We start from the raw sequence: 26,240 nt of genomic DNA on the forward strand, positions 1-26,240 counted from the left end.
GTTTTAGCTTATAAGTTTTATTACAATAATAGAGGTTATAAATGTTTTAATGTTGTTTTCATGAACATTCACTATATTAACCACCTAGCACTGTCAAGGGGACAGGTGAAACAGAAAATGTCTAAAGGCATAAATTGCCAGCTGTGTCATCTCTAGTGTCCAGGAAGCTTCAGCCAATGGGAGCTTGACAGTCTCCCATAGCATGTGCAAAAAATATGCCAGTTCAGAGATGGCTACTTGGAGGTCCTTGGTTACCTTGCATCCTGATTTTATTTATTTGGAACTTAAGTATGCTACCCACTCCCTTCAGCTTACAGAAACACAGTTAAAACAACAAAAGTACAATTAAAACAAATTCTGAAACATTTTAAAACAGTAAAACTATGGATTTCTAGAGTACATGTGTCATTTTCAATTTTTGTATCAGGGAGACAGATCACCATGAACTTTGTAGAACCATCCTACATTTAGCTATGTACTTTCCTTATGAAAATGTCTACTCCTTTTTTTATAATAAATTTTATTAAAAATTTCAAGAAAAGACTAAAAACTGCAAAAAACTACAAAGAAAGAAAAAAGAACTAAAAAAGTGCAGAAACACAAGAGGGGATTTTTTTAAAAAATTTACAGAAAGGTGTGGCTTCTGACTTTTAACAGCAAGGATATACAAAATTTCCATAATCAATCTCTTACTGTATATTAAACCAAAACACCACATTATTTCTATAGATCATTCCACTTTAACACATAATAAAAACCACTAAGTACAGTTACTCCTCCCCCTTATATTAAAATGAAGAAAAAAGAAAATTCATATAAACCTCTTGAACATCTTTCTCCCCTCCAAAAGATAAAACATATTTAATTATTCCCTTCCTACCACTATTCTATACATTTCTGTCTACTATAATCATTTAAAATCACATAACTTGTCTGCTATTATACTTAATAATACAATTATAGTAATCTCAATATTCAGAGCAGTGAATCCAAATCTTTAAAGGCAAATAGCATCAGTCAAATCCTTAAAGCAAACCAAATAAACATTCTTCAACCTGTATCCCACTTCAAATAAACCACAGCAGTTACATATCCCCACAATGTATACAGAGTTTTCCTCTTAAGAACATAAAACAGCCCAACTGCCCCCCCTCAAAAATTCCAGGTTCTTTTGGCATTCCACTAGGAGATTAATACTTATATCTTGCAGATCACTCTCTCCCTTGGATTTCTCCAACTCCATTATCCAATCTTCATCTCAATAAAAATCCCAATCTCAGTCTTAAAAAAAAAACCTTTCTATCACTCCCAAATTCTTTAATTTCATCCACCACATCCTCAACCTGATGGCACATTTTAGATCTCATATTTTCCACAATGTCCTGGATATCTTAGATAAAAGCTTGATAGAAGTCGGAAGAAATTTGTTTAAGATCCTGGTGAAGGTCAGAAAGTATCTGTTTGAATTCCTCCATGTCTCACGCAGTAGATTATGGTGTCCCCCTAAGACCCATCAGCAAAAGTTGAAGATACTCGAAAGTTGTTTACTTAAAGTGAGAGTGAATAGCAGACTGTTCTCAAGGGAAAGTGAACAGAAAGCTGAAGGTTCAAATCAGCAGATTCAATGTGTAGGAAAATGCCAATATCTTCAAATTTAACACAAAAATAATAACAGGAAGACAATTGTTTACTCTCAATCTTTAGAATTTCCTTTAAAAGAAAAACAAAAATCCAAAACTTAAAAGAATTTTAGTCCCCAAAATAACATTAAAGACCAAGAGAGCCGGCTTCTCCTCCCTGTAAAGAGCCTCTCTTGGGGTACATGTACTTAAAAAAAAGCAAATTGATGATTTAGAAATGGGGCAGCCGGTCTTAGTGTCCCTTTAAGGCTACAGCGCGGCTTGGAAAGTGATAAAATCCCCGTCTCCGGGCTGCTGTTACCTGTCGACTGCGAAATGTTGCAATCTTCTGGCTACAAACTGTCCCAAGGGCAAGTGGGATGATTCCAAGTATTCTCCTTAATCCAGAGAACGTTTTTGGGCTTCAGGAAAGCCTTCCTGAGCCGGAAAAAAGCCACCATGTTATCCGCTTTGCCTGCTGATCCAGTGGGTGCAGCCATTCAGTCCGCCATTCCCACCGGAAGCCCGAAAATGTCTACTCCTAAGGATCACTTATCTCTGTTAATATATTCTTCCCCCGGTTGCTTGCATACATGTGTGTGTATTCTCCCCTGTGTTTCCCCGAGCTGCCCCCATCACTTTACTAGGCTGAAAAGCGTTCTAGGAAAATGAAAATGATGCAGCACACCAAACAACCTATAATTAAAAATGCAGAAAGTAGCAGCAGAGGGCCTCCAGGCACCAAGGGAATCTGGGGATGTTGTGGGACCTACTGATGCTTTATTGAAGAGAGGAGAGTTACTTTGCTCACCCAGGTCATTAATAGATTGCCTGTATTCTAGTTATGGTCTTCATGTTATAATTATGAACACAATTATATAGGTAATTGTTTTACGATCATTCATTCAGCAACCATTCAAAGTTACGGCGGCGCTGAACAAATGGTACTTATGTCCGGTCCTTGAAGTTATGGCCGTTCCAGCGCCCCCTCGGTCATGTGATCAAATTTCGGGTGCTTGGCAGTCCACCCGCATTTATGACTACAGGGGCACTTCAACTTCCCCCAGCCCATCTATTTCCCCCTATTTCTGTCCTTTTGGCCACCCTGCACTCCACTGCCCCTGCCACCCCCAGCTTTCCTTTGCCACCTTCCTCCCGCTGCTGACAAGGCGCGCCCAGCCTGGCCCTTCATGAAGCAGCTGCTGGCCGCATGAGACCTTCTTGAGGCTGTGCATGGACATCTCAAAGTTGCATGAGGCCTTCAGAGTTCTTGTGAGGCTTTGGAAGGCCTTGAGAAGGGCCAGACTGGATGTGCCTTGTCAGCAGCGGGAGGAAGATGGTGTAGGTCAGTTGGGGGTGGCAGGGGCAGTGGAGGGCAGGGCAGCTTGCACACCCTCCCACCCCTGGCAGCAGCCACCCCGGCACGGCTGTGCTTGTGCTGGGCCGTGGCAACCACTTACCTGCCTGTTGGCCTGCTCGCGAGCTGCCTGGGACTCGCGACTTCCTGCTGGCTTCCCCATTGACTTTGCTTGTTGGAGGCCGGCAGGAAGTTGTGAGGAGGTCCTCGCTTAACGTTGGCAACAGGGAGTGCCAGGATTGCCATCGCTAAGCGGTGTTGCGTTTTATGACCTCATCACTTAGTGACAGAAGCTTTGGTCCCAATTACTGTCGTTAACTGAGGACTACCTGTACTTAAATAATCGCAATGCTACCCTCTGTAGGATGCAAAAGGGATGCTGCCAGGGGTTACTTTTTATGCCTTTAGATCTATGTTATATCTATCAATTTACAACATTGAATGGATGTTGAAAATAGCTTTGGAGTATTTCTATAGATAGAACAGCCTTTGGGTTGTATCCCATTGCATAGGCTGAACAGCTACTGAAGGTGAGACTCCTGATGTTCTTGTCTTTATGCTGTGAATGCTTTTAGTGTTGTACATTTACTTTCTGATTATTCTGTATTGATGGGCTATTGTGAACCACCCTGGGGCTATTGAATTGAAGAGCAAAACAAAAATATTACCTGGCGTGTGGAGGAATTAAAATTTTCAGCCTTATTTCCTTCTGTGATTGAAGATGCTGGAGAAGTGGGTCTTGTGCTGTGAATCCAACCTCGGGCCAATTGCATAAGTCCTCTGCATTGTGACCCAATTTATATTCTGAATCATGAAATCGTACACCTGGAAAAAGGCCATTTGGGCCATTGTGTTCAGCTTCCTATTTAGCGTAGGAATTCAAATTGAAGCATCTGCGATGTCCAGCCTCTGCTTAAACATAGACAAAAAAGAAGAAGCCCAGCATTGGTTCTGTTGCTTTTATCGTAGGATTGTTTTCCCCTAATACTGAATAAATCTCTTCATTCTTTGCCCCTGTACTCTGGAAAGGTCGAGAATAAATCTTGACTTTCTTCTACATGACATCCTTTAGGGTGCTTGAGACAACGGCCATATCCGCTCCGCTCCTCCCTGACTGCTCAAGGTTAAACATTCCCAGCTCCTTCAGTCTTCACAGGGTGTGACCATCCTTGCTGCCCATCTGTTCCAGTGACAGTGTGCTTAGTTCTCCTGGGATGCACGTGTTTGATGGTCACAGTGTCCTATAAATGGGCGAACGTTGAGAAGGCGAGTAAGTGGAAAGGTCAGATATTGCGACTGATGCTCTTAGGCTTATTCAGAGTTTTCCATGAACCCTTCGTCCAATTTTGGAATGATCAGATTTTAAATTGGAGTGCTTCGTTATTGTGATACGCTGTGTGTCTCTATCTTGCATTCCAGGGCTTACTCCCTTGTGGACTCAAGTCAAGTATCTACGTTCCTAATTTCCATTCTTCTCATTGTTTATGGCAGCTTCAGGTAAGGTCACTGGCTCTTGTGTATTGCCACTGCTCCTCCCCAGCAAGTCCACAGATTGCTGAATGTAGATTGATGCTCTTTCCCTGAAATGCGTAGTTGCAAAGCAGGCCAGAGCTGGAGAGCAGGTCACTTAACATGTTACTTCTTCCTGAAAGCTTTCATGAAAGGTATTTAAGAAAAGGTTAAGTGAAGAAACAATTACTTTGATCGTGACCTGCTAGAACAATATTTAAAGGTGAACATTGAAGCATTTGTCAATTTATTCTTTTTAAGGCTCACTTTAATCCAGCTTGCAATAAACAGTTGTAATCTGGCTCTTTTATCTGGAACATTCAAGATAATTCAGGGAAAGAGTGACACATTCCTTGAACTTCTAAAGAAAAAAATAAGCAAATACTCCAGAGCTGCTACAGAAACCTGAGAAATCTAAAAATAAAACAAGTATTGTGCAGTTGCTGCTCTTCTTCAGTGTTGTTTTTGTTAAATTCATAGAGATTAGATTCTTCTTTGAAGAAGAATTGAAATGTTCTAAAATTGCTATTCCTGATCTACTGAAGAGGGAGTTTACAGGATGGATGGATGGATGGACGGACAGACAGACAGACAGACAATAGATAGATAATTTATTGACTGATTAGTCTTATGACCATATAAAAATAAATAAACATAAAGGTAAAATACAAGCTATTTTTCCAAGATAAAATAGGTAAAAGAAAATACAGTAATAAAATACGTATGTGCTAAATACAAAGAATCAAGATTCAGAGAAATAGACTGTCTTTACACAATACCCTGATCTGTTCAATATAACGGATTCTTAGCTGTACTGCCTTGTTTATAAACTTAGCAGTTCTCCTAACAATGTATAGGTTAGAGCCCAGGAGGAAATAGGACAATCTGCGATTCAGGTCCCAGTGGGCTGTTCTTTCAAGTTTTAAATTGAAAGAATTTTAAATATGGGATTTTAAATATCTAAGCCTAAAAGGGTCATACAGTTGACAATATCTTTGATAGCTGGGGCACTGCATATACCCATTTCTCTAATGAAATGGCAAGTGGTGGAAGCACCCCTACTTGGTCATGGAATCCAACAACTCAAATCTTGCTCTAGAATAGGCCTGTCTTAAGAATAGTGTCAAACTCATTGACATATATTTTTCAGTTTGGAAAGTGGTTTTGTTCTTAGCCAGTTTAAAGGTCTGTTTTTTGCCAATAATTCCATGTCTGTTTGGGCACTAGGACTCTTGGTTTAAAAATTTCCTTTGCCCAGGAGGCAGTATACAGTAAATATTGGGTGGAAAACCCATGCTGTAAAGTAACTTTAGTAAGTTGACTTATCCAGGAGGTGGGCTGAGCCATACTTACCTGTTCATCTGAACATATTTTGGGTAGCCTATCAGGGCCCATTGAATGGATCCTTTGCCAATAGGTAAAAACTTTGATTGTTGAGTGTCTGTGTATGGTGTGAATACCTGTTTCTGCTCTGACTGGGTACATGAGGCACCATCACTGGCCATCAGGGCAGATGATATATTACTTATTGCCACTAGAGAAGTGACCATGGGGTTTTTTAAAACTACTCAAGATTGATCCAACCAAACCAAAACACTTAAGAGAAGGTGTCACTAAAATCCTCAGATCAGTGGAAATGATAGCAGATTTGGCTTTGAACACCCTACAATGTACAGCCAGAGCCATGGCCGCCAGAACAGCAATGCAACATAGATTGCGGCTCACTCAGTGGGAGATCAATCACTGTTCTACTTGTGGGCAAGCCCTACATAGGAAAGAAGCTGCAGACCATGCCAATTTTGAAAACAAAGACAAGAAGAGCAGATGCTGATTTCTGTAATTCCAGGTATTATACTTCAAACTCCTTTCAAGGGAGTTGAAAGGGAAGTGGTAATATTTGAAGTCCCCAATACAGCACAGACATTTGGGGTGAAGAGTGAAAGCTTAGTGGAAACATTCAAATTGATACCACCCCCACCTAGTTGGAGAGGTGCCTATAGCACTTTGGATACATAACAAGTAAGAGCTTACTCGCAAAGCAAGACGGGTGCTGAATTGGGCTATGTACTGGAATTCAGCAAAACCAAGGAATGAGTTCTTACCGTCTCCCTTCTCAAGGAACTGGGAGAAACAAAAAAGGGTGAGGGAAGCAATAGATCACCTACAGTATGGGAGCTGCTGCAATAGAACAAATGCCTGACTACGGAAAGGAACTCTTTCCTGTTCTCTGTTCCTTTCATGGTGCTGAGGAAGAACAGGGCTTGGAGAGCTAGACTGAAACTCTTGAACTCTCTGTGAACAACTTCATAGACCTTTACAGGGCAACCACTTGGTCAGTATCTTCTACCTTCATGAAACATCAGAAGAGATCGCATCCAGAGGATGTCTGATTTGATTTGGTGCTAAATCTTAATTATAAACTCCAGTTTAGTAGCAAAATTCAGCTGTGTGCTTATAAGTGTGCTGTTAACTTGGCCAAATATTTAGACTAATTTCAGATGCCTCTTCAAATATTTTATGAGTCTAGATAGGTGGGCACTAGATCTGACGAAAATCTTCTTGGATTCTGGTACCTGTTTGTTAAGAGGTGGTTGTGCCGCCATCTGAAATATGCTTGTTTTGCAGGTGGACTGAGAAAAAGCATATTTTTTTATTAGTGTTGCTTAGCTACAGAATGATCCCCCTAGGAATGTACAACTGATCCTAACTGAATCTGGAAACTGAATCTGAAACTGAAACTTGAAACTGGCTTTATATTGATTGTATAAGCTGATACTATTGATATTGTTTTAATATTATATTTTAGCTTATTTTTTTCGCTTCTCTTTCTATACAGTGAACCTAGAAAAATGTCTTCAGAAGGATACAAATCTTAAATAGAAACAAAAATAACTCTTTTGTGTAAGGATTTTTTTTAATGAATGATGCTGCTAGATTTGATTCTGTGATTGCTAGCATTTACATTAGTAATATTTCACAATTTTCTGCATAACTGATTTTTGTTGTTACATTTACTATTTTATTTTTGTAAGGCACTTAGAAAAGCCGGTATGAATTAGAAAACAGATATTTTGATTGCACAGATGTTCCATTCAAGGGTATCAAAGCTATGAACAGTTATGCCCCTTCCAAACGCGAAGCAAATATTTTGCATGTGTTCATTTTCTGCGTGGCAAACCACCCTGCTCTACAGTCTGCCAAGAAAAAGTTGCGAAAGCGGCGTCCCCCCGAAGGGTCAGACATGACTCGGTGCTTGCACAGGGGACCTTTCACCTTTCACTTTTTTCACATCATTTTCTGCAGGTCCCTGAACATGGACTTTGAGAATCAAGACAAGGAAAAGGACAGCAGCAGCTCCGCTGGGCCCTTCAATGGCAGTAGCACCAATAACAGTAAGACGGCTTCCTTCAGCAGGCCAGCTTTCAGCAGGGAAGACAATAGAACAGTGTTCCTCAACGTTGGCAACTTTAAGACGTGTGGACTTCAACTCCCAGAATTCCCCAGCCAGCCATAAAGTTGCCAAGGTTGAGAAACACTGCAATAGAATAATAAGTAGACTGTGATTAGCACTGGCCTCTTCCCACAACAGGCTGATCCAGCTCTGTGTAGCCCCACTGAATAAAATGGGAGCTGGGTGTCCTTTCTACAAAAAAGAGACATTTAAAAATCTTCTGTTGCTGGAGAGGGGTAGGTCTTTCCCACTAAGAATTAAGGATAGGTTCCACCCCAAGGTGTTTTTTGACTACAGCCAATCTTTTCATTTGGGTTAGGAGGGCATAGGCCTTTTTTCAAGGACCCCTCCGTTCTGCCCAGCTCTACAAAAAAGCATGTAAAAAAGGAAAGTTCTTTAGAATGTCTTGTCCAAAGTGAGAAACAAACACAGAACTTAGTTTTATGCAATAGCATAAGACAAGGAGTAGCTTAGTAAGACATTTCTTTTTAAATAGCACTAGCATACAGCAAGATACAAAAATGAGCTTATTTAGGAAAAGGGGAAATAAAAAAAGGAAGGCAATAGTCACAAAGTCCAAATAAAAAGTCAGAAGTAAAGTTAGTTGATAACTAATCACGTGTTATTTACTTGTGTAAGTCTCAGAACAGCATCTGCTGAAGCAACTGCAGTGAAAACGAGTCTCAGAAGCTCCTGATTACATGTTTTTAGGAGGATCTAGACTGTGAATTAAGTCATCTGGGACTGTGAGATCGGTGAAAACCTCTCTCTTAGTGGGGAGAGTAACTCGTTTGTCCAGTGGCATTCTGTCATCTGTTTCTGGTGTTCGTGGTCTAGACAGTAAATCTTAAAATTACTGCATGGCTAGGCCCAACTGTAATGAATAACACATTTTAGATGCATGTTGAGGTGTAAAAAAAATAAGACATATTCATATTACCTAGCATGAAGAAGAAATGTAGAAGTTAATATCAAGATTTTGCAAACCTTTCACTCTCTTTCCTTGTAGTAATTATATTTGCCCTGCACAAATAGGATCAACATAAAATTCAGCATTACTAGTGTATGGTAATAACAATTATTTCATTTTGAAATAGCAATTCTGTTGTCTATAAAATATAGGTGAAATATTTTAAGAAAATTTATCTGATCTTGGAAGTTATAAGTAATGCAATACAATGCATCTTTTCTTGGAAAGAAATGTAATGGGGTTCATTCCATTTTTAATATTTTTAGGTTTACAGGTTAAGAGGTGACGATATATAAACAAGTTAGTGCAAGTATTAAACTGTCTCCGAATGGGCTGTGTTTTTTTATTTTTTTAATTATTAGACTTTTAAATAAAAGCACTAAAACTACAACAATAATGATTAACAGATTAGAATAAAAATAATCAGGGACTTCAAATAATTGAATAGAGTAGAATAGATTGAATTGTGATACCCTCTTTAAATCCTCCCCTTCAAAATGATCATTCATCTTCAGCTCCCCAAACCTACATTATTGTTGAGGACAAATGTCTTATAACGGATTCTGAGTGAGTACCAAAGTGAATAAAATCTTCCCAGTTTGGATTAAAATAGATGTTTTGTCTGATACTCTACATTTTATGTATTGTATCAGTGATTTTTTCTATTTCTAATAAGTTAGAGTACCATTGGCCTAAAGCTGGAATACTGGTCTCTTTCCGCTTGGGGACTGTAACAGTGGGCTGTGATTTTGATAACGATTACATCTCCTCTTTCTCACCCCTCTCAACATTTGCTATTTACGTTTTAAAAATCACGCACATCTAGTTTGTCACTCCAGTTTATTTGTATGTGTGGCACCAGGACCACATAGACTGATGCCGTTCTGTATGCATATGCTGTGGGATGCCAGATAATCGTCACCTCTCTTTATCTTACCCTGTAGGCATCCAGACCATCGATTCGACACAGGCGCTCTTCCTACCCATTGGGGCATCCGTGTCTCTCCTGGTTATGTTCTTCTTCTTTGACTCAGTTCAGGTGGTTTTTACAATATGCACAGCAGGTGAGGAGGGCTCATCCTGGAAATAGAACAGTCTTTGTGGCTGGCTGGTTGGCTACAGCAGGGGGTCTTCAAACTTTTTCATGCCACAGAAACTGTTAGCCAAAAACAGATTTTCTGGAAACCAAGTACAGCATTAGTGATAGAAATTGGCTGTATTTGAATGAACTTTTTTTTTTTTGGCCTTAGTCACTCAGAGACCCTTAGGATTCCATGGAACAGTTTGAAAAACCTGGTCTAAAGTTTGCCAAAGCTCTAGTTGGCCTTGTATGTGTATCCAAGAGGGTTGAATAAATGTATTTAGTTCATAAACCCTAGTTGCAGCATGAAATATTTGGGCAGAACCAAATCGTCAACCCTTGATTTGGGTAATACTTAACAGAGCAATGCTAACCCCCACCCATGCCTGATCTGATCTATTTCTGCTGATTTTAAAGTCATTTTGTCTTTATTATACTTCTGATGTTTTGATGCTGCTTTATATAAATTGCATTGCATTAATTCAATTTCACCTTTTTACTGTTGTAATTTTGGGGGGGGGGGTAAACCACCATGAAATTGGTGGGAATAAACCTCTAGAATGAAACAGTTAAAATGAAATAAATAACAGTAAAACATAATCCGCTAGGAAGCTCTTTTTCCAAAACTGTATTTAAGCAATTAGAAAGCCAGCAAGAGTCCCAGGTGCCTATTTCTTTCAGTGGGGCTGTGGAGAAGAACTGGGAGGATCAGAATCAAAATGTGCTGATGACATTGCTAAGCTTTCCCAGTTGCATATGAGTCACTGTAAGTCAGCATGCTGAAAGTCGGGCCCAGTTACAAAAACACAGCATCTAGTACATTAGGGACAGTTTTTTGAGTTCTGCCAAACATCACGTGTGGTTCTCCCTTTAAGAAAGTGTTTGTTTCATGATTCTAATATATTTGATAGCAAGTGTCGAGGGTGTTGATATCGTTCATCAAAAAGCAGGACTCTTCAAAGACAAAATGTGCTGTCTCTGAGTTAGTTGTGGATGTTTGTTTGCTTTTCTTGGGTTGTACCGATGTCTTTGCAACTCTGCTCTAATGGGATTTTTTTCCTCTTTCTGTTTCTCTTTAGTCCTTGCGACAATAGCCTTTGCTTTCCTCCTGCTCCCAATGTGCCAGTATTTAACACGACCTTGTTCACCTCAAAACAAGTAAGGAATTAAGGAATTTTGTTTGTCTTCTGTGTAGTTCCTGCGGTTGCTTCAACAGGATGGCGTTGCTATGCTAGTAATGAAGTGACTCGGCAATGAGTTCTGCAGGAGCTTTTCATGCTTCTCCTGTGTGCAGAGATGGAGAAAGAAAACCCAGACCTCCTTTTCCCTGGTTATGTGGGGCACTGCTGGTGGGCAAATAATACTGAAACAAGCAGATCTATCATCTAATTTTTATGCTGACCCAATCTCACAACATTGTTTTGTAGAAGAATTTTATAAAACTATCTTACAATATAACAGCATAAGTAAAAATAGTTAACTACTTGAATAAAAAAATGGCCACCCTTCTCCTCTAGACATCAAAGGTATTAAAGGCCCAGTTAAGAAAGAAGGGTTTCAGGAGCTTCCTGGAGTCCAGGGGAAAGAGATGAACAATCCCCAGGGAACCATATGCAGTAGTGTTGGGGCCACACCCCAAAAGCCCATCTCTGGTCCATCCCTCCTTCATTTCACAAGCAGGTGGCACCCTGAACAGACCCTCTCTTTTAGTTGCCATACCTTTAGGGAGAGAATAACTACTACAGCTCTACACACTTATTTAGCACCGGCTTTTAATTTGGGCAGGGGCATGGAAAAAATAGCCCACTATATATGACCAACTGGATCAGTGCTGTCTCCTGAAATGGTTCCCTTCAAGACCATCCTCAAGGGGGAGATGTATGACATATTCCCTGGCCCTGCTTATAAAACTGTTCCCCAGATTGCTGCAGGCTGGTAAAATTCTCTTCCACCTACGGCAGAAGGTTCAGTGATGGAATCTTTGAAATAACCCTCTCCTTTGGAGAGGAAATTGAGCCCCTTCTCTTAGTAATGGACAAGGAGAAGCTATGGAATGTGCCCTCCTCTTGTGCACGCATAATGGAGACAAGCCTTATTCACTCATTACTTGTCAAGTTACCAGGCTGTACAAACCAGTTCCATATCCATATTTTGGGGCAGTAATTCTTTTATTACTTACAGTGTAGCCAGCTGTGGCAGTGTGTAAAATACAGCGAGAATTGATATCCAGTTAATGTTAATTGGGCTAGAAAGAGTCTGTTTTTGTATTTGGATCTTAGCAGCTATGTGAATCTGTCATTTCAAACCTTTTTAAGTAATGCATCATTTTTAAATTTGATTACACATTATCTAAGCTAAAGTCACATGATTTTTAAAATTTTATGGAGGCTTACAGACTTTAGAATTACAGATTTATTTATAGCTCTTAATTGCCTTATTCTTATTTTATAGTATCAATATTATATAGGTTTAGGTTGTAGTCTCATAGGTATTTTATGGCAAATATATTTTATGTTATTAACATCTAGCTCAGTGTGTACAACATCAGTTTTGTGATTAATTTTCTATTGCTTATTTTATACCTGGTTGAAAACTGAAATAATTCAAGAGAAGTAGAAAAGGGCATTTAAGTTTACCCTTACAAATTGCTCTAGTAATTTTAATGGTTTTACTACAGGTAATCCTCACTTAACAACCATTTGTTTAGTGACCATCCAGAGTTATGACTGCAGTGAAAAAAACAGCTTGTGACTGTTCCTCGCACTTATGACCATCACAGCATCCCCGCAGTCACATGGACATGATTCTGGAGCTTGGCAACCAGCTCACATTTACAATGGTTGCAGTGTTCTGCGGTTCATGTGATCGCCATTTTCAGCCTTCCCAGATGGCTTCCAATAAGCAAAATCAATAGGGAACAGTGTGGTGCACCTGACAACCATGTGATTCACTTAATGACCACTGCAAAGAATGGTCATAAAATTGTGTCCGGATTCGCTTAGCGACCTACATTCTGGTCCCAATTGTGATTGTTAAGTGAGGACCACCTGTACGGGTTTTATTGTACTTTGTTTTAGATTGTAAGTATGACATCATCGTACTATCATATTTATTACATGCCTTCTTTTACATGGATAGTTTCTGAAAGGCAGAAAACTAACAGCTGATTTGAAAAGAGCTTTTGGAGTTCCCTTTAGCACGTTTTTGGGGACAGATCTTTTGTCACCTTGACACCTTTCTTACGGTCTGGCACTCTTGGAGTCCACCCAAATGAGAGTTGGAGATCTTTTCTCTCATTTTGCTTGAGAGGACCTCAAACCTGTGGCAATATTTTCCAGGATTTCCTTTGGCTGCTGTGGGCGTTTCACTGCTGCTGAGCTGCTCTCTTTCTCTCTCTCTGTGATGCTCGTCCTTATCTGGGTCTTAACTGGACATTGGCTTCTCATGGATGGTAAGTGCAGAATATATGATTTGGGTGCCTTGAGAAGGGTCAGACCTTCCTGAATTTTTTTCCCAAAGAGCCTCACCTTTCCCATGGAATGGTGTATTCTGTATGGGATTCATTCCTGAATTGGAATAAAGTAATTGGGTTCAAAGGGCTTCAAAATCCCTGCACATGCCTGCCTTCACAGGTTTTGTTTGTTTGTTCTACACTAGGTGTGGTAGGGTCATCTAGATCAGTGTTTCTCAACCTCGGCAACTATAGGATATGTAGACTTCAACTCCCAGAATTGCCCAGCCAGCACTGATCTACAGATAGGCAGGCGCTTTGAATACAGCCTGTCTCAAACTTGAAATGCCCCAGTTCAGCTCTCAAGAAGGAACTGGTCTGCTTGACTTGTTCTGAAAGGATTTCAAACACAGACCTGTTTCAAGTCTGAGGCACCCTATTTGAGACATGCTATCCTGAACTCCAAACACTTGCAAATTGATCAAAAAAGGATGTTTTGAATCTGAAATGATTCAGATACTGAGTAAAGGTACAACCCCTGGATTACTCGCTGCAGAGGGGCAGCCAGAATCTTCTCTGGAGAGCTGCCAGCTAAGCTTTTGCTTCAGTCACAGTTCTGCGTGCAGAAAATGCCCTTCTAGCTCATACAGACAGAAGTAGCTGTGCTTGTGGTATGCTGCCTTCATTCTTCATTTTCAGAGTAGAAAGATGAAGCGTGCCTACGTTTTTATTTATTTATTTATTAAATTTAGCCACTGCCCATCTCCTCCCAAAGGGGGAACTCTGGGCGGTTTACAACAAAAATAAAAACAAACTACTCTAATAAATATAAATACAAATATGACATAAACATAAATACAATATAAAATCCAGATGGTGGTAGTTTTTGATGCAGAAAAAGGCATGGCTCGGCTTTCAGAAATTTGGAGGAAAGACTGCGATACAGCATTTTATTGTCTATACTCCTGTAGCTGAATTAAGCACTTAAGTGACTTTGTGTTCAGAACAGGGTTTGGATTTCTAGCTAGTTATGTCTTAACCCTGTGTATAACTACTATCCTGGTGATCACCAGTGATCAAAATTGCCTGTAGACAAGTGAGTTCTTTCTCTCCTCTGGGCCCAACATAAGGAATAAATAGGCATGATGGAAAGACAGTTCTCCATCCCTCATCCACCTCATCTGGCTAGTCATTTGTTTTTATAGGCAAATAGTTTGGGAGGGCTTATTTTTGATGCTGGTATAACATCCTGACATCAAAATAACCCCTGGAGACCCGTGGCTAATGTGAAGAAGTGTAGCATGCTTTTGTATTCCATTGGGAGTTGGTTCTTTATCTTAGCTCTTCGGCCTGGTTGGTTCTTTCATCAGAGAATAAGAATTTCAGGCATTGAGAGCACCCCCTTTTTTCTCGGTGTAAATACTGCTGTTTGATTGTACACTTCTATCTCATCTAATACTCAACATTGTGTGATGAAGCCTCAGGTCCGGACTTACTTGATACAACGAGGACTGGGTGTGAGCAGAAAGCTACTCTCAGCACATTCAGTGATGCACCATCTCTAAACAAACACCTACACATTGGTAATGTTATAGAAGCACAGAACATGAGGGTTGGGTGGGACCTTGGAGATCACCTAGTTCAACTGTCTGCCCATGCAGTAACCACTCCTACAGCATCCCCAGCTGATGGCCATCCAGCCTATGTTTAAACAGCTCTAGCAAAGGAAAGTCCATCACCTCTCAAGGCAGTCCATTCCATTGTTAAATAACATTTAGGAAAATCTTCTTGATACTCAACTGAAATCCTTGCAATTTAAACGCGTTGTTTCTCATTTTGCATTCTGGACAACTCTGAATAATTCTGCCGCACCTTCTCTATGGCAGCCCTTCAGATACTTGAAGGCAGTGACCATATTTCCCTTTAGTCTTTTTTTCTCCTGGCAGTGCCCGGTGTCTCCAAACTTTCCCCATCAGTTTTGACTTACATGCCTCTTACAGACTTGTTTGCTGTCCTCCAAAAACACTTCAGCTTCTCATTGTCCTTCCCGAAATCCGTGCCCAAAATAGAATGTAACATTCTAGAGGCAGTCTGGCCCAATGGAAGACAGAAAGGAAACCTTACTTCCCTGGATGTTGACACTGTATTTCTGTTGATGCAGCCTAGGATCACATTTGCTTTTTTTCATAGTTGCCTCACATTATTTACTCACGGTCAGCTAGTGATCCACCAAGATACTAAGATCCTTGTTGCATGTACAACTGTTAATTAGGGTTCCCTCCCCCATCATACATTTGATTTTCATACCAAAATGTAGGACTCTTCATTTGTTCTCTAAGATATTTGCTTTCTGTTGCTGCAAATTTAATAATCATGTTTTCTAACCTCTTGTCTGTGTGAAAGGTGAAAGGTCCCCTGTGCAAGCACTGAGTCATGTCTGACCCTTTGGGGGGATGCCGCTTTTGTGACATTTTCTTGGCAGACTACAGAGCGGGGTGGTTTGCCATTGCCTTCCCCAGTTGTCACCTTCCCCAGCAAGCTGGGTGCTCATTTTACTGACTGCGGAAGGAGGGAAGGCTGAGTCGACCCGAGCTGGCTGTCCGAGAGAGAATCCGGCTCCCGCTGGGGTCGAACTCGGATCGTGGGGAAAGTTTTGGTTGCAATACTGCTGCCTGCCCCTCTGCGCCACAAAAGGCTCAACCTCTTGTCTAGGTCATTTATAAATATGGTGTCAGCCCCACTAGGTTGACCAGATCAGGAAATCAAGGCTAAAACTACTTTTATTGAGATTGGCTATAATAACAGAATCTTGCAAGTCTGATTATGCTGTACCTCGTCCTCCTCCTTATAGTTCAGTGAACTAGGGAAGTATCTACCTGAGCTTCTTCCAAATATTATCTCATTGTTTTGGACTTAAAAAATGTTTCAGCCAGAGTTGCCTGTGCTATTCCACTCTTCCCAGATTGACATGGAACCATTGATGCATACTCTCATCGGATATGATTGTTCAACCAGCTCTGTTCTGTCTTCTGGTAAAATAGCCCATCCTACATTTTGCCACCTTCTCTACTGGAATCACATGGGAGACTTTATTGTATTTTAACTTCCCAAAAGTTAAAATACATAGAGTGTACCACATTCCTGTGGTCCACTAAAGTGGTCACTATCAGAAAAGGAGATCAGGTTGGTTTGGTATAATGTATTCTTTGTAAACCCATGCTGGCTTTTGCCAAGCAATGCATTCTTTTCTAAATGCTCACAAACCAGCTGCTTAGTCATCTGTTCCAGAGTTCTGCCCAGGAGCAGCATCAAGCTGAATGGTGTATTGCTATCTGCTCTCCCCCCCCCCCCCCCCCCGTTGAAGGAAGGACCGCTTTTGCCCTTCTCCGATCCTCTGGCACGAAATCCCTCTTCCGTGATGCCTGAGATGCCACCAAAAAGTGTTTCAGGGCAGCACCCACGGGCTCCTTTATGTCTCTGGGATGTAACTGGTCTGATCCTGGAGCCCTAGACCCATCTGCAGCAGTCAGTAGCCCTAAGCATCTCTTTACTGTACCCAGCTGCACTTGAATGCAATTCCCCGGAGGAGAAGACGGAGCAAAGTAGGAATTCTGCCCTCTCCCCACCTTCCCATCCTCTCCTAGCAGCGGGCCCACCCCCTCCTGCTCTGTGCTTTTACTGCCGCTGGAGCCAAAAGGCCCTTTTACTGCTTTCAGCTTCCCTTGTGAGCCGATGTTCCTTTGGCACTTCAGTGTTTCTGACTTCCTTTCTGCCGATATCGGCTACCGAAATTAGCCCCCGCCCGATACGCTTCCGTGGGGATTACACCCATCTTCCATTTCCCCTCCTTGTCCCTGTTGGCTCTTAGCTCAGTCAAAAGCTCCTTGTGTGTCTAGGGTGGGTTCCTGAGCTGCCCGCTGGTCTTTTTCCTCTTTGGAATGGGGTGCAGTCTTATTTATTCGTTCGTTCGTTCAATTTGTCCCTGCCCATCTCCTCCCATCGGGGGACTCTGGGCGGTCTTACTTTCAGTGTCCTAATTTTGAGAAGAAGTTCTCTTGCACTGCCTTTGACCTGAGGATTTTTGTCCACAGGATTCTGCCTAGTACTCCTCTAAGCTGCTTGTTCTTCCGAAATCTAGTGTGCATATATGACTAGGCCCCCGTTTCTCTTTCTGTAATATCTTGAACCCCAAGATGATGTGGTCATTTCTGCCAGGGTTTCCACTGCTTTTTCGTCGTCAGCCAGCTCTTCCTTTTGTTAGGACCAGATCAAGGAGAAGCCACACCCTTGTCTTTTCTCTAGCCTTTTGGAAAAAAAAAGTCAGCAAGACCACTGAGGAATTTAAAGGACTTTGCAATCATGTATGAGCTAGTTTTCCAACAGATGGGCAAATAATTGAAATCTCCCATTATTCCTGGGAAAGTTCTGTTCTTTTGTCCAGGAACACATTATGTAGTTCTACTTGGCTTCGTGGTTGATAGCACATCCCAAATCCCTTTGAATAAACTCTCAATTTCAGATTACTGAAACTCTGAATTATGTGCATTTCCTTCAATCAGTATATAATGTTAATTTGTTTTCTGCGTGTTGAAGGCATTGTACAATTTTATAAACAAAGATAAATACCTTGTAATTGTATCTCTTCTGGTTCCCACTGCTGCACTTTAAAAACAGTGTAGGCCAGCCTTTCTCAACTTTCTGACCCTGGAGGAGCCCTTGAAATATTTCTCAGGCCTCGGGGAACCCCTGCCCATTCAGGCTCAAGTATAGGCCGGAAGTTAGAAAATTATTCTATTTGTTTCGTGGGTAGGCCTGTCTATATGCATTAACGGTGTTCTTAAACTAAAAATAAAGAATGAAATTTACCTCTTTGAAGTCAAGTTGCCCAAATTTGAAATAATTTTTTTAATAAATTGTGATCTCTCGCGGAAGCCTAGGGTGCCACGGAGCCCTGGTTGAGAAACCCTGGTGTAGACCAATTTAAATGAACACAGGGGATGAAGATAAAGATAGTGAGCAGTACAGAAGGCAAGTTTTATGAGAAGGGGTGAAATAACTGTCTGGCTTTAGTCTAGTGAACAGAAGGCCAAGGGTGTAGATCACATTTTATGGGACAGATTCTTGTAGTGTCCCATAAAGACCAAGAACCTGTTAACCGGTTCTGAAAGTTGGAAACCATGAGAACCTTCCACGTCATGAGGAGCCTCACAGTGGAGCCATTTGCCCATTGCTGCAAATCTTCAAGCAGAGGCTAGATAGGTGCCTCTTTAAGATGCACTGGCTGGCTGATTTTGTGCATAAAGCAAGGGATTAGCTAGGATGGCCTTCATCCTCTTCATCCTACTTGGGTTTTTCTAGTATAGTCTACTTGAAAGTGCCGAAATACATTAGCAGTTGGGAATTACTTGGTTGCAAAGATTACAGATTTAAATGTTTGGCTTGCAAAGTGGCAAAAGCCAAAACTGGAGAAATAGAAGATTTGTGCGAGAGAATTGCTAACATTGAGAGTGGGATTTAAAATTCATTTTGAAAGTGTTGAACCAGCAGCTTGTCTTGTTCTTAGGGGATTCTGGAAGGCCTGGTTCTCAATTGAAGTATTTAAGGTTGTTTAAAACATCATCCTGACTCAAGGAAACCCTCTGCAACTTAATAAGTAATGAAAAAGTGTATTTTCCACAAGCCGTTTGCACAACTGGGAAGCTTCCTAGATTGACAGACTATTAAAATAAGCTTGAACGAAGGTGTGTGGGATGGTAGAATTTCCTGCCTGTTGGAGGCAACTGTGGGCGTGTCTAGGGACTCGGGTTGCATAGGCATCAGGGATGGGGCCTTAGGGATGCACTTGGTTCGTCAGCAGTTAACCATGCTTGTCTTGACTAAACTATGTTTTATACAAGTCACGGCAAGTCATTTTTGTTTTCCCAAGATTAGTTGCACCACCAAAGGGGGAAAAAGGTTAAAGCCCCTAGAAAAGAAGCAGGGGAGTGGCCTGGTACCCAGCACTTTTGAGAGGAGCTGCCAGGCCAGGCGGATGCCACCGCAGCAGAAATGCCCTCCTGGGAAGGTCCTCGCCAGTTGCCTCTGCTTCCTCTTTTGGAGCTGGGCTGCCTGGGAAGGAGACGAGCGGGGCTTTTGTGGCCGCACCACCCGCTCTTCCCAAACAGGCAGCCCTGTTTGGGGGCCGAACAGCAGGGCTGCCCTCAGGTGGGGCTGGCGAGGAGAGACGGGTCGGTGCGAGCGAAGAGGAGGCCGGAGCTGGGGCCCAGCGAGGGCCGGGGGGCCTTCTGTTTAATCGCCTCTTTGACAGCAGTTCATGAGAAGACACAGTTTTGTCTAAGAGTTGGCTGTTGACATTTTCAACTGTCGAACAGCTGCAGCATGAAACTAGAGGAATGCCGGCAAGTGAGGCGTTGAGTAGATCCTGATCAACGTCCCCAGTTCTGAACTTGATGTCTCAGTTGTTGCTTTCATCTGAAGTTTGTTTCCTACGCTGCCTACCTCATGTTTCATGCTCAAGGCAGCCTACCCGAGTGTTCCTTCCTCCAGTTTTCCCATGAGGTGGGTGGGTCTGGGAGAGGGTGCCTGACCCAAAAGCCCCCAGGGAGTTTCTGTGCCCGGGTTCCCTGCTCCTGGTTCAACAGCCACACCACCTTGCTGCCTTGCCATGTTGCTGCCCGAGACCACCAGGGTTCTTGCTCCACTAAAGATCTGCTTTCACCAGTGCCAGTTGTCCTGCCTGATAACGCAGCTCTGATTGCATTTCCTCTTTGCAGCTCTGGCAATGGGCCTCTGTGTTGCGATGATTGCCTTTGTCCGGCTGCCGAGCCTTAAGGTCTCCTGTCTGCTGCTGTCGGGGCTGTTAATTTATGATGTCTTTTGGGTGAGTTTTTTAAAAATATATCTATATTTATTCATATATCTATATCTATATCTATATATCTATATATCTGTTACCGCAAGCACAGTATTCTTCCAGCATTGGAAATTGGCTTGCAGAACTTGACATCACAAGCTATTTTCACTGGAGTGTTGTTTAAGGCACCTAGGCATTATATGTCAGTGTGTTTTTGCATTTATCAACTGTGACTTTCCAAAATGCCTTTTCTTTTATATAAAATACGTTTTTTTTCTGTATACATTCCTCTGGGCTCTCATATTCACTTCAACAAGGAAAAGCTGTGGAAGTCTCTGCACGCTTCATTAGGAGGCTAAATATACAACTTAACGCCCTTCAGAGTTTTGGAAATAAATAGTGGCTATATGATTTACGTCATAAACTAGGCTCGCCACGAAAATCTAAAATACTTTAGAATTAAAGTAAACACTTGCTCTTCCGTGTATTCTTTTATTCTTTCCTTTGAGCTTGGAAGACCAGATTAGGCACACAGTATCAGCAGCTGGGACTTCACGGAAGGGAATCTGTTGGAGCTTCTGGGTGGGGAAACAGTAATATTAAAACATCACTTGACCAGCCCTTTGGTAGCTGCTCCTTTTCATGCTTGCAGGACATGACCAATGAGTCGTTGCCGTTCAGCCCCACTAGGCAGAGCAGGCCAGGAAATCACACGACAGCTAAAACTACTTTTTATTGAGATTGGCTGTAAGAACAGAATCTTGCATGTCTGATTGTGCTGTTCCTCCTCCTCCTCCTCAGTGAGTTAGGGCCCCGTCTGCCTGAAACCCTTCTGATTGTTCTGGACTTAAAAATGCTTCGGCCCCCTTTGCTTAGGTCATAGTCCCTGCACATTTCCATCAAGGTCATCTTCCTTGCTCTCTTTCCTAGACCCTAGGGCCACTGTGAGCGGGCAGGCCTCACCTTCCAGGAACCAAATCTTCCGACTCAAGCAACATCAGCAATTAATGCCCGAAGAGGGCAGATGCCACTTATTACCTGGGCAGACCTTCAAGAGGGACTGGTTATTTTAGAGTGAAATACCTGGCACAGTCCCTAGTTTGCTATTGAGTTTTTCAGGGTTCCTCACAGAAGAAAGGTAGCCAACTTGGACATGCCGCCCGTTTCCTTGTTCACTGCTGTCTAGTTCAGTTCTTTTTATAAGGAAGGGCTGCCAAGTCATAGGTAGAGCTGAATGGTGCAAATGGACAAAGGTGTCACTGTTTAACTCGACCACAAAACACTGGTGTGTGTCTTTCTCACTGGCCACCAGGCTGCTAGGTCAGGTTATTGAGACCGGGCGAACACATCTGCAAACCCTTGTTTTGCTTCCCTGTCTTGGTCTTTGTGACTGCTGTGGGTCTCAGGTTGGTTGATGGGGGTGGAATTTTTGGAAACCCTTCCAACTCGCTCTTCCCTCTCTCCAGGTCTTCTTTTCTGCCTACATCTTCAATAGCAATGTTATGGTGAAAGTGGCCACACAGCCGGCAGATAACCCTCTTGATGTTTTATCTCGGAAGCTTCACCTTGGACCCAATGTTGGTCGAGATGTCCCCCGCTTGTCACTGCCTGGTAAACTTGTCTTTCCAAGGTAGGATTAAGTTTCTTTATTTCCTGTCCTTCACTTTTCAACTTTGGAAACTGGTTTTGTGATATAATTGCTCTTATAAAATAGGGAACCTAACTGGGAGGGCGTAGTTAGGACCAGCTTTCCATTAGCCAGCCTGGCTTATCTGGTCCATGTACTGCTGATGCTGGCTGAGGGGGAAGGGCCGGTGCTGGCGGGGGGCTAACGCTGCTTGTTCTTTTGAAGTTCCACAGGCAGTCATTTTTCCATGCTGGGAATTGGAGACATTGTGATGCCAGGCCTCCTGCTTTGCTTTGTTCTGCGTTACGACAACTACAAAAAGCAAGCTAACGGTGATTCCTGTGGCACACCAGGTCCTGGGAATATTTCTGGCCGGATGCAAAAGGTCTCCTACTTCCATTGCACTCTCATTGGATACTTTGTAGGTAAGAGGAAAGGACAACTAGAAAGGGCTATGACAACCATGAAATGTACGTGTGTGTGTGGGTGTGATGTTCATTGGCTCTCTCCATGGAAAGAGTAACAAATGCTTTCCTTACAAAACTCTTAACAGTTTCTGTGGTATTTTCCTGAAGCTCTTGCAAACCATTCATTCAGGTTTGCTGTTGCTCATAATTTGGAATGGTTTATGATTCTGTCCAAAGTCCTATTTTTATGCACAAAGAAAAAGGAAGTGCAAATTCTTAAAATTCTTATATACTAATCAAACTTACTTTACGTATTCATGTTATACGATTAACTTATTGACGCAGTTTATGTAGAAGTAGGGGTAAATGGGGAATTAAACATATAAACTATTATGTATGTATGTATGTATGTGTTTTTGTATGTTAGTTTTTGACTCCTGGCCATTGCCTGGACAAGTCCCTGCAGTTTTCTTGGCAAGGTCTTTCAGAAGTGGTTTGCCATTGCCTCCTTCCCAGGGCTGAGAAAGAGGGACTGGCCCAGGGTCACCCAGCTGGCTTCATGCCTAAGGCAGGACTGGAACTCACGGCCTCCCAGTTTCCAGCCTGGTGCCTTCACCACTGCACCAAACTGGCTCTCATAGACATAATACATGCAGTGCGGATCTCCAAATGGTTTCCAGGTGGGACTCCTGGCAGTTCAGATGCAGAAAGAGGGGCAGAGTCTTCAGACCACTGTGTAATTGCCAGATAACTTCTTTGTAATTGTAAACTGTCCGTTTTCAACCCAGAGTTGATGCTGGCCGGTGAGGGTGGCCCCATCTGGGTCAGCCGCTGGGCCTCCCTCCTTGGCCGCTCACAGCTGCAGTCAGTTGGCCAGAGTAGGCAGGAGGCCGTTCATTGTGAGCTTGAGTGGAAGAGGGGCAGACAATTTAAAGGGTTTTGGGAAAAGGTGGGAATCTGAAAGGAAAGCGCAGCACAGAACACAAACACTGTGGAAGTAGTAGGTTTTGTATTTCTGCAGGCTAGTTTTTTTTTTCTTCTTTTAATGGTGATGGGTTACAAATGGAGCTCTGCAGAGTGAACTGGTTTGATGCCTGAGGCTCAGCACTTGCCTGGTAGTTGATTGTGGAAAAACAGGCCATTTCCTGAAAAGACCTGGACTGAGGTCTGGTATGACCACATCAGCCGACTTAGAGTCCGAGGGGAGTGTCCTTTGCAAACCTTTCAGCCAAACTGGGAACAGGCTTTAGGCTGTATGTTCCAAACAGAGTAATGGCCTTCGTGAGGTACGGCAACCTGAAGGTTTTGTTAAAACTTTTTCTAAACATAAGGTTTTCTAAAATATAGCTCTGTGTTTTAATTTGCTTTAGCGTATACATACAGGCTAACTGGCTGAGAAATGTACAGTCCTGGAGCCACTATGAGCTCTCAGAAGCTTTTTGGTTTTTAATTGGCATTTTCCAGAAGTACTTTAATACTTATTTCAGTGACATCATCATCTTCTGAGGTCAGGTTGGGTCAACTCCCCTAACTTTTTTCTCTCTGAAATAGGCTTTAATCACTTCCTCTGACATAAAATTAGCCAGAAGAATGAAGTTTTTTCTCCAAGGAGCTATTGCAAGTCACACTTCCTCACATCTCCATCTTAGCCAGAAGTGCTTCCTAAGATCTAGAGTCAGGGTCAAGAAAGCCCAGGCATAGCTGGATACTTGTTTGCAGCAGAATTACAGAATTCATCTTTGGTTTTGTTGTAACAACAACATGAAGTTTAGGTTGAGTGGAGGCAAGGAAGGAGTGAGGAGCTCAGGGCCTCTTGGGACAAGCATGCAGCGGGCATCCTGTGTGGTTGCAGAGCAGCCACACAGATAATTCATGGACTTGGGTGGTTTAGAAATAATTCTGCTGGGAAATTCACCAAAGCAGAGTGAGCAAAGGTTAGTGCAAAGAGAAATCTTTTCTTCTCCCCAGTGCCTTCTAGGGATAGTCTCCTGGGGTTGAGGCTGATGAGTCAGAATGAGCAACAGCATCTCCATCCATCCATCCATCCATCCAATCTACATGGCCACCCATCTCACAAGAAGGGAGAAGAAGCCCCTCGCTTTGGTTGGCAGCCCCAGTGAATTGTCTTGCCTTCCTTCATAGGGCTCTTAACAGCGACAGTGGCATCGCGCATCCACCGGGCAGCCCAGCCGGCGCTGCTGTACCTGGTGCCCTTCACCTTGCTGCCGCTCCTCACTATGGCCTACTTAAAGGTAAGAGGGCAGGATGAAGACCAGGCTCCAGGCTGCCGCCACCCCCCACGCCCCCCAGAGAGACCTGTCCGGGGGAGTCTGGCCCAGAGCCGCAGAGGGCAGCCGATTCCCAGAAGGGCCAGCAGTGGGGCCTCTCTGGGCACTGTAGGACCTGCCCTAAAAAGGAAGAACAAGCCCACAGGGGTTTGTGCACAGTTACCTTAAATCAGATGTTTTGTTTGTTTTTAATTGTAATTTTTAAAAATCTGCCTTCACTAATGCATGAAATTGCTTGGTAGTTGCTTACTGGCTGAAAAAGTTAACTCTGCAAATAATGCATAAATGTTCAATCTCTCTACTTCCTTCTTGAATCATTTTTCAGGATGGCTTACAGTAACACTGCAGTGTATAATAATAAAAGTCAATACAAGAAAATATAACTAATTCAGAATAATTACAAGCTGCCTTTAGGGCCATGCCATTCCAACAGGAAGACACGTAGGCACGTAGTCCAAATTGGCATAACTAAAATCATTTGGTGGTTACAGGATTAATCTTTTTATCTCATTTGTGTCAACGTATACAAATACATGATTGATGCAAATGACATGAAATGTGACACATGTAATTATGCACATTGGGCAAATTACATTGACTGACTGGACTGCTTTGGAAATGATGGATTTGGGATTAAAATTTTGTCCCTTCCAGCTGAAGGCCTCTAAAGGAAGGTTTGGAGAATTGATTCCCATTTCTGTGATATTTTGAACCCCACAATGGTGTGGTCATTTCTGCCAGGGTTTCCACTGCTTTTTCATCGTCAGCCAGCTCTTCCTTTTGATTAGGATCAGATCAAGGAGAAGCCACACCCTTTTCTTTAGCCTTCTGGAAAACAAAAGTCAGCAAGACCACTGAGGAATTTTAAGGACTTTGCAATCATGCATGAGCTAGTTTTCCAGCAGAAGGGCAAATAATTGAAATCTCCCATTATTCCTGTCTCTCCTCCTGGAAGTTCTGTTTCTTGGTCCAGGAGGACAGTATTCAGATCATTTCCTTGGCTTTGTGGTCGATAGCACATCCCCACAATCCCCACCATGTTTTGTTTCCCTCTTCTTGTATTCTTACCCAGAATGCTCTTGACTGAAAGTTTGGATCTCTGTACATGTATGCACTTCCCTTTCTTATAATGCTTCTCCTTCTCCTCTTTTATATGCTCTATCCCTTTTGAGTAAGTTCTGCCCTTCAGTCCTTGCATTCCACCCTTGAGTTTTGCTTCAGTGATGCCTCCTAAGTCTTGTTCACGTTCCTGCATTAAAGCTTCTAGTCCTTGCTCCCCATATTCTGTGCATTTGGAATTGGAGTCCTTGAGTCACAGAACCTGAATGCGCTTCCCACTGGAGCCTTCACATCCCATGCATCTCTGCCCATGCCCATTCCCAGCACTTTTGCTGCATTATATTCTGCTCTCTCTCTTCGCCTCCACACAGGATTCGGTTTTGGCCCCCTGGTTCAGGTTTGCAAGGTGCCTTTCAAAGATATTCTTCCAAGTCAATCTCTTGCCAGGAGCCCCTGATCTCAGAAACGTGTCCTATCATGAAAGGGTCCAAGCTGTTTACGGTTGGGACCATCTGCACAGCCAGTGGCTCTATTCTTTTCTCCCTTCCTGGGCCACATCCTTCGGTAG

At 42.5% G+C, this 26,240-nt stretch overlaps 1 protein-coding gene across 1 annotated transcript in view; it reads left to right on the forward strand.

The window, feature by feature from the left end:
- Positions 1-26,240, forward strand: part of SPPL3 (signal peptide peptidase like 3) — an 81,820-nt gene that overhangs the window by 52,480 nt on the left and 3,100 nt on the right. Inside the window, exons 2-10 of the mRNA XM_063315346.1 lie at positions 4,396-4,473; positions 7,789-7,877; positions 9,851-9,970; positions 11,067-11,145; positions 13,326-13,438; positions 20,212-20,318; positions 21,758-21,921; positions 22,144-22,343; positions 24,468-24,577. Coding sequence (XP_063171416.1) covers positions 4,396-4,473; positions 7,789-7,877; positions 9,851-9,970; positions 11,067-11,145; positions 13,326-13,438; positions 20,212-20,318; positions 21,758-21,921; positions 22,144-22,343; positions 24,468-24,577 — 1,060 coding nt within the window. The remainder of the gene's footprint in view (positions 1-4,395; positions 4,474-7,788; positions 7,878-9,850; positions 9,971-11,066; positions 11,146-13,325; positions 13,439-20,211; positions 20,319-21,757; positions 21,922-22,143; positions 22,344-24,467; positions 24,578-26,240) is intronic.

The sequence above is a fragment of the Candoia aspera genome, chromosome 15 (assembly GCF_035149785.1).
Source record: "Candoia aspera isolate rCanAsp1 chromosome 15, rCanAsp1.hap2, whole genome shotgun sequence".
NCBI classification, from domain to species: Eukaryota; Metazoa; Chordata; class Lepidosauria; order Squamata; family Boidae; genus Candoia; species Candoia aspera.